Consider the following 8,664-nt stretch of genomic DNA (forward strand, 5'->3'; position numbering starts at 1 on the left):
ACTAGAGAATCAAGAGTAAATAAACCCCAAAGCTTGCAGAAGACAAGAAATAACCAAGATGAGAGCTGAACTGAAGGAGACAGAGACACACACACACACAAATCAATGCATTCAGAAGCTGGTTTTTTGAAAAAATTAAAACAGACCTCTAGCTAGACTAATAAAGAATAAAAGAAAGAAGAATCAAATAAACACAGTAAGAAATGATAAAGGGAATATCACCACTGACCCCACAGAAATACAAATCACCATCACAGAGAAATAAAATAGAAAATCTAGAAAAAATGGATAAATTCCTAGACATATACATCCTCCTAAGACTGAACAAGGAAGAAATTGAATCTCTAAATAGACCAATAATGAGTTCTGAAATTGAGGCAATAATAAATACCCCAACAATCAAAAAAAGCCCAGGACAAGAGGGGTTCACAGTGGAATTCTTCCAAAGGTACAAAGAAGAGCTGGTACCATTTCTACTGAAACTACTGTAAAAAATGAGGCACTCCTCCCAAACTCATTCTATAAGGACAGCATCATCCTGATACCAAAACCTGGCAGAGATACAACAAATGAAGAAAACTTCAGGCCAATATTCCTGATGAACATCAATGCAAAAATCCTCAATAAAATACTGGCAAATCAAATCCAGAAGCACAAAACGCTTATCTACCACAATCAAGGTGGCTTCATCCCCAGGATGCAAGGTTGGTTCAACATATTCAAATCAACAAATGTGATTCATCACATAAACAGAACTAAAGACAAAAACCACATGAATATCTCAATAGATGCAGAAAAGGCCTTTGATAAAATTCAACATCCCTTCATGTTAAAAACTCTCGATAAACTAGGTATTGAAGGAACATACCTCAAAATAATAAGAGCCTTTTATGACAAACCCACAGCCAATATGATACTGAATGGGCAAAAGTTGGAAGCATTCCCCTTAAAACCAGCACAAGACAAGGATGCCCCTTCTGACCACTCTTACTCAACACAGTATTGGAAGTTCTGGCTAGGGAAATCAGGCAAGAGAAAGAAATAATGGGTTCTCAAACAGGAAGGGAGGAGGTTAAATTGTCTGTGTTTGCAGAGGCTATGTGATCCTATATCTAGAAAACCCCCTTGCCTCAGCCCAAAAGCTTCTTAAGCTGATAAGCAACTTCAGCAAAGTCTCAGGAAACAAAATCAATGTGCAAAAATCACAGGCATTCCTATACACCAACAACAGACAAGCAGAAAGCCAAATTATGAATGAAGTTCTATTCATGACTGCTACAAAAAGAGTAAAATACCTAGGAATACAGCTAACAAGGGAAGTGAAGGGCCTCTTCAAGGAGAACTACAAACCACTGCTCAAAAAAAAAAAAAAAAAAAAAAAAAAAAAAAAAAAAAAAAAAAAAAAAGGGAGGCCACAAACAAATGGAAAAACATTTCATGCTCATGGATAGGAAAAAACCAGTATCATAAAAATGGTCATACTGTCCAAAGCAATTTATAGAGTCAATGCTATTCCCATTAAACTACCAGTGACATTCTTCACAGAATTAGAAAAAAAACTATTTTAAAATTCATATGGAACTAAATAAGAGCCCAAAGAGCCAAGACAATCCTAAGCAAAAAGAACACAGCTGGAGGCATCACACTACCCAACTTCAAACTATACCGCAAGGCTATAGTAACCAAAACAGCATGGTACTGGTACAAGAACAGAAGAACAGATACATACACCAATGGAACAGAATACAGAACTCAGAAATAAGGCGACTTACCTACAACCATGTGATCTTCAACAAATTTGACAAAAACAAGGAATGGGGCAAGGACTCCCTATTTAATAAATGGTGCTGGGAGTACTGGCTAGCCATATGCAGAAAATTGAAACTGGACCCCTTCCTTACACCATATACAAAATTTAACTCAAGATGGGTTAAAGATTTAAAACTAAAACCCAAAACTATAAAAACCTTAGAAGAAAATCTAGCAATACCATTTAGGACACAGACACAGGCAAAGGTTTCATGATGAAGACACCAAAAGCAATTGCAACAAAAGCAAAAATTGACGAATGGGATCTAGTTAAACTAAAGAGCTTCTGCACAGCAAAAGAAACTATTGTCAGAATGAACTGATAACCTACAGAATAGGAGAAAATTTTTGCAACCTATCCACCTGACAAAAGTCTAATATCCAAAGTCAACAAGGAACTTAAACAAATTTACAAGAAAAAACAGCCACATTACAAAAGGCCAAGGAAATAAATAGACACTTATCAAAAGAAGACGTACATGTCGCCAACAAACGTACCGAAAAAAAGTTCAATATCATTAATCATTAGAGAAATGGAAATCAAAACCACAACGAGATACCATCTTATGCCAGTCAGAATGACCATTGTTAAAAGTCCAAAAACAACAGATGCTGCTGAGGTTGCAGAGAAAAAATGCTTTCACACTGTTGGTGGGAGTGTAAATTAGTTCACCCATTGTGGAAGACAGTGTGGTGATTCCTCAAAGACCTAGAGGCAGAAGTATCTTTTGGCCCGGCATTCCTATTAGTTGGTATATGCCCAAAGGAATATAAATCATTCTATTATAAAGATACATGCCCATATATTTTCACTGTGGCACTATACAATAGTAAAAACACAGAATCAACCTAAAAATCCATCAATGATAGACTGGATAAGGAAAAATGTGGTATATATACACCATGGAATACTATGCAGCCATAAAAAGGAACAAGATTATGTCCTTTGCAGGGACATGGATGGAGTTGGAGGCTGTTATCCAAAGCAAACAATGTGGGAACAGAAAAACAGACACCATATGTTCTCACTTATAAGTGGGAGCTGAATGATGAGACCACATGAACACATAGGGGAGAACAAAACACACCAAGGTCTGTTGGGGTGGAGCGGGGAGGGAGAACATCAGAAAGAATAGCTAATGAATGCTGGGCTTAATACCTGAGTGATGGGGTGATCTGTGCAGCAAACCACCATGACACACATTTACATATATAATAAACCTGCACATCCTGCACATGCACCTCTGAACTTAAAAGTTGAAGAAGAAAGAAATATAAGTCTCACTAAGGCAATACTTGCAATAGAATGTTCTGTAATAATGCAAATAGTCTATACTGTGCTGATCACTATGGTAGCCACTAGCAACATGTGGCTATTGAGCACTTCAAATGTAGCCACTGTGACTGAGGAATTTTTAAAATTTAATTACTATTTATCTAAGCTTAAATGTAAATGGCCATATGCGGCTAGTGGCTACCATATTAAACAGCATAGTACTAAGATTTTAACATCTGAAAGGTAGAGTGTGAGTAGCCAGGTGATGGCTTTATGTCTGACTCTACAGACCTTAATTAAAAGGGGGGGGGGAGGAGGGAGGGAGGATGGACGACGACAGTGTGATAGTAAGTAATGTCTACTCTTTTGACCTGATGAGGCTCTCTATTCTGGTAAACATATGTGAGACTCACAATGTCCAAAGAAAAGTAATCTATGTTCAAGGGACCATTTCTGGTCTCTTTTTTAAAGACAAGATATGATCACAGCAGATATCTAGGAGTTTCAAGAATTCTTCTCTGAGGAAGGTTCAATGACTTACTCTTAAGGTCTCAATAGTCCCAAACTGTACTTGCCATACTTCCAGGATTGTCACTGTGTATACTATAAAATAACCTCTTAGGAAACCCATGCTAAGGATAATCTCCTCTTCTGCAATACTGCAACAGCCTCCTAACTGGTCACTCTACTTCTGCTTTTACCTATCACTCCTAACCATTCTTCTCTTTGCCAACAAAGAAATGTCTCTAAAATATTTGTCTGGCTATCCTATTTCTCAGCACAAATTCTAATAGTCTCAAACTCCATTGCCATTGCTATTACCTTAGTTCTGCCTTTATTGGCTCTAACCTGAACTTCTACAACTATCTCTCTAATGATCACCTGCCTCTAGCTTTGAACTGTCCCATCTATTCTCTCCACAGCTACCAAACATATCTGTTTAAAACACAAACCTTAAAATACTTTTGCTATACTTTTACTTAAAACCATCAATGACTACTCTGCCCATAGCAGAGACACTCAGCATGCTGCAAATGGGTTACAGGTGAGCCAAGATACCGATCCTTTTAGCAGTAAGAGCAGTCAGGTAGGGCCTGGAGCTATTGGAACCTACGTCGCTTTCCAACATAAGCAGCTTTGTCTCATTTTTAAATAATCTATTTATTATCAATCTAATTGACATTTTGTATTTTGGTTAAAAAAAAAAAAACCATAAAATTTATCATCTTAACCATCTTTAAGTGGACAGTTCAGTAGTGTTAAGTGTATTCACACTGTTGTAAAAAAGATCTCCAGAACTTCATCTTGCAAATTTGAAACTCTATATCCATTAAACAATTCCCCTGTTCTCCCTTCCCTCAGCCTCTGGTAACTGCCATTCTATTTTTTGTTTCTATAAATGACTACTTTATTTATTCCTCATGTAAGTGGAATCATACAGTATTTGTCTTTTTGTGACTGGCATATTTCACTTAGCATAATTTAACAAAGTTCATTCATGTTATAGTATGTGACATTTCCTTAATTTTAATGGCTAAATAGTATTCCATTGTGTGTATATGCCACATTTTGTTTATCTATTCATTCATCTACGGACATTTAGGTTGCTTCTACCTCTTTGCTACTGTGAAATGTCTATGAACATGGGTGTGGAAACATCTCTTCAAGACCCTGCTTTCAATTCTTTTGTATATATACCCTAAACTGGGATAAATGGATCATATGATAACTCTTTTTAATTTTTTGAGGAACCTGACCTCTGCTGCATTTGCAAAACTGCTGATCATTCCTCACCTTCATCAAGTTCTCACCTTCCTCAGCTCCAAGGGTCTTCTCTCATCTGATCTTCCTCTTTCTTTTACACTTTCTTAGTTTTCTTCCCAGTAACCTCTACTTGACTTTTAAAAAACACCAGTGCTCCTCTAAGCTTATAGCTTCACTACTCAGTGCATTTCACAGCATACATAATTGAGACTGAATTGACACTTTTTGCTGTCAGTTCCCCAAATAACATCTCTGGCCCATTACTCCCTACTGTTTAGATTATCTAAATCTGGTGTTCAACCAGATGTCCTTACTTGGACATACCATAAACATTTAAAATGCAAAAGGTTGAAAACCTGTATCCTTCATTATCCTATTACATGCACTTGCCCAAACCACAAGCCAAAGGCTTCCTGAACTCCCTCTCACTTACTAGTTACAATGCCCATCACCTGCAGATTCTAACTCCTTCACACCTTTCTAATCTAGTCCATCATCTTCAGCCTGCTAAGGCTGTTAGTTCAAGTTAACATCATTTCTTGCTTGGATTACTGGAAGAGCCTCCCAATCCATTTCCCTTCTTCCAATCTCTCCTCCACTTTGCTACCAAAGCACATTACAGGTCTTCAACAAATGTTGTTGATTACATTAAGTAGAAATCTGACAATGTCATTTCTCTGCTTAAAATTTCAGAGAAATGCCACAACTTTCACAAGGCTTCTCATGATCTAGCTCCTTATTACTATTACTGCCTTACTGCCCCAACTCTTCCCCTCACATCCTCCTCTCCAGCCATTCAGCTTTTCTTAGTTCTCTAAATGCCATGCCATGTCAGGCCTCCCTTCCTCTGCACATGCTACTACCACTCCTTTATTCCTCTAACTAGTACTTCAAAGGTAGGCTTAAGTATCACCACTTCAACAAAGTGCCTCATAAATATCACAATCACAGTGAATGACAGCTAATGATTTGTCTGTACAACATAAGTTCCTAGAAGCCTTATTTGGTTTGTAGCACCAATGACTGGCACAGAGTATGTAATCATTCACAGGCGGGTTTGATTTGATATCTTCTAAATTTAAAAAAAGATAAAGGCGCTTAGTGGGCCTTATATCACCATTCTAGTATAGCACAAAGTGAGAGCACTACTACACAGCCAAATGTGGTTCATGCTGGAAATGCAAAAACAAAATAAAACAGAAGGCACACCTTTTCAAAAGACGAAATGTAGGAAATTCTGAGAACCTATGTAGTGTCTAATTAACCAGCCCTGGAACTTTATACTATGTGGGGAAGGGCTTATTTAACACTTTGATGATAAAAATAGGTGGAAAGCTTCTCATCCCAATAAAGCAAATTAACCTTTCTTGGCTGTGTCACTGTAATTTTGGTTCCCAATGTAGATTCTCGCTCACTTCCTGACAGGTTATTTTCCTTCTTTGGAGAGTCTTACCACCTCAAGGGAAACTCATTTGTCAGTCAGCCATTTGTTCTCAAAATCTGAATGGGGGAACCGCGGATGGAAGAAGGGAGAGTGTGGCGGGGATGATGAACACTTTCGGAAGGGGAGGTGGCAGAAGGCCACAGTCGCCGGGATGGAAGAGAGCGGGCGCTGGGGCAATATCAGAGTGGAGCGCTGACATCTGGCAAGGAACAGGGAGGATGGGATCACGGAGCAGGCAATAGGAAATAGGGGACGACCCCAGGCTGAAGACAGGGAGACGGAGAAGATGCTCTGAGAGAAAGCTAGGAAAGTGGCGGGGGTTGGGGGGGAGGGAGGAAGCGGTGACAGGCAGACCCGAGAGGAAGCAAGACGCAGTTTTTGGCCAGGAATCAGAGGGGCTGAGGAGAAAAGCTGGGTCGAGAGGAAGACAACACAAATGGAGCTTTAGGACGAGGGGGGCAGGGGGTCATCCCGGCGCAGAAGGGAGGCACGGCGAGAACTGAGGGTCCAGTGGGCAGAGGCAGACGGCGCAGAGCGAGTAGGAGACCCGAACGAGCGGAGCAGAAGCCGGGGAAAGGACGGCGAGGCTAGAGGCACTTACTGGGGTCCCTCCGCACGGCGCCGCTGGGAATCTCCTCCCGGAGGTGAGGAAAGAGGAAGTCCCGGGCGGCCTGGAGGTCCTGGAAGTAGCAGAACTGGACAATGGAGCAGGCCATGGCTCCGGGGAACCCCACTACGGCACTCACCTCACCTCACCACGCCCTGCCCCCTCCACCCCAAAGCGGCTGCCGCCGAACCCCGACAGCTCTAGCCAAGCAGGAGGCGGAGAAACCAAACCGGAAGCTGTCACTGACGCTAGTCCGCCGTCTCGGAGTAATGCGCAGGCGCAGGCAGGCGCAGGCGACTAAGGAGGGGGCGGCCTGGTCACGTGACCACGGCGCCGCCGCTGCGGGTGGAGCCAACGTCAACTTGGAGGCTTGGGGCAGATTTTCAGTCCCGGTACTGCATCTACGCCCAGAAATGAACCCTTTCATTCATTCTGGCTTTTAGCCAGAGGTGTTCTAATTGGACTTGTCCGCGCAGGCCTTTGACTCATTCAGCCAGTCTTACTGATGCCCTATTATTGGCACGATCCTAATGTTTCACAGAAAATAATTTGTTTTAAACTAGTGGCAGGCCAGTGGGGGACCGTATCCTGCAAGAGTCGGATTTTGAAAAGATTAATTGCTCTTCCGGAGATTATCCCCGTCAAGGCTGGCTTTACAATGCTCCTGCTATAAATTCCCATAGTACTATGCAAGCCCAATATAGTACGTGTTATAAGGTATTATATACACTTATGTTTTCATTATTCGTTTGGTTTTTCATTCATGCATTCATCTATCCGTTCAACAAATATTTGTTAGTCTTTTAAATGCCAGCCACGCAGGGTGTTGAGCATTAGAGAACAAAAGAGAATACCTTTTCCCAGAAAGCTAGAATTCTAGTAACTGATACAGGCAGTAAGCAATTAATTACAGTAGTTACCTTTAATCCAATGGGATATGTTTTAAGCCCCCCGGTGGATGACTGAAACCATGGATAGTACTGAAGCCTATGTATGTGTGCTGTTTTTTACCTATACATACCTATGATATAGTTCAATTTATAAGTTAGGCACAGTAAAAGATTAACAATAATAATAAAATTGAATAATTATATGGAAAATGAACCCATGGATAAAGGGGGCACTATTGTACTCAACTATTTAACTGAAATTGTGATCATACTAGTAAGTGCTTCATAAATATTTTCTGAAGAAATAAATGGAATGGAATGTGTACATGAAGTAAATAGAATAACCCGTTTCTTTTACAAAGCATTTTCTGTTTTTGAAAGTACTTTACATTGTCCATTTGCATAGTCACAAATGCCATTTAAAAATAGTGTGTCTTTGCAAAGGCGATTTCAGTTAAAGATTAAATAATATTTAAAAAAAGAAAAAAATAGTGTGTCTTATCCCATTTTCTAAATGAAGAAATTGAGCTGTCTGTGAACAGGCTTGAAGTTTAAGTTATTTTTCCAAAAAGTAAAAGCCAAAAAAAATTATTTTTATGTTAGCACAAAGGGCTGTAGGCATTTACACACTTCCCAAAGGAAACTTAAAGAGGCCATCCACTTTGTATGAGAAAATGGCACAGGAATAAATGGAAGGCAAGTGGATGGGGTCCAGAGCATTCATTTCTGTCAGGCCTGTGAACATACACACTTAGTCCCAATAATATAACAACTATAATTTAGTGCTCAGGTTCCTACTCTATTATTTCCGATTTCTAGAGTAGGATGATTTTCCCAAAATAGGATAGGCAATTTCTATGTTATCAGGTTAACA

The 8,664-nt window shown here is 40.0% G+C and overlaps 1 protein-coding gene across 3 annotated transcripts in view; it reads right to left on the bottom strand.

Moving 5' to 3' along the window:
• The window catches only part of RAB3GAP2 (RAB3 GTPase activating non-catalytic protein subunit 2), a 105,687-nt gene extending 98,048 nt beyond the window's left edge, over nt 1–7,639 (bottom strand). For 2 of the 3 annotated variants that reach the window (XM_032289281.1, XM_032289279.1), the window contains exon 1: nt 6,895–7,639. Coding sequence is in view for 1 of the 3 variants with exons in the window: in XM_032289279.1 (XP_032145170.1) it covers nt 6,895–7,009 (115 nt within the window). In the remaining 2 variants the exon portion in view is untranslated. The remainder of the gene's footprint in view (nt 1–6,894) is intronic. The other variant, XM_032289280.1, reaches the window with a different exon arrangement.
• Between the last annotated feature and the right edge of the window lie 1,025 nt (nt 7,640–8,664).

The sequence above is a fragment of the Sapajus apella genome, unplaced genomic scaffold (genome assembly GCF_009761245.1).
Source record: "Sapajus apella isolate SASKATOON/1434 unplaced genomic scaffold, GSC_monkey_1.0 scaffold22, whole genome shotgun sequence".
NCBI lineage: Eukaryota > Metazoa > Chordata > Mammalia > Primates > Cebidae > Sapajus > Sapajus apella.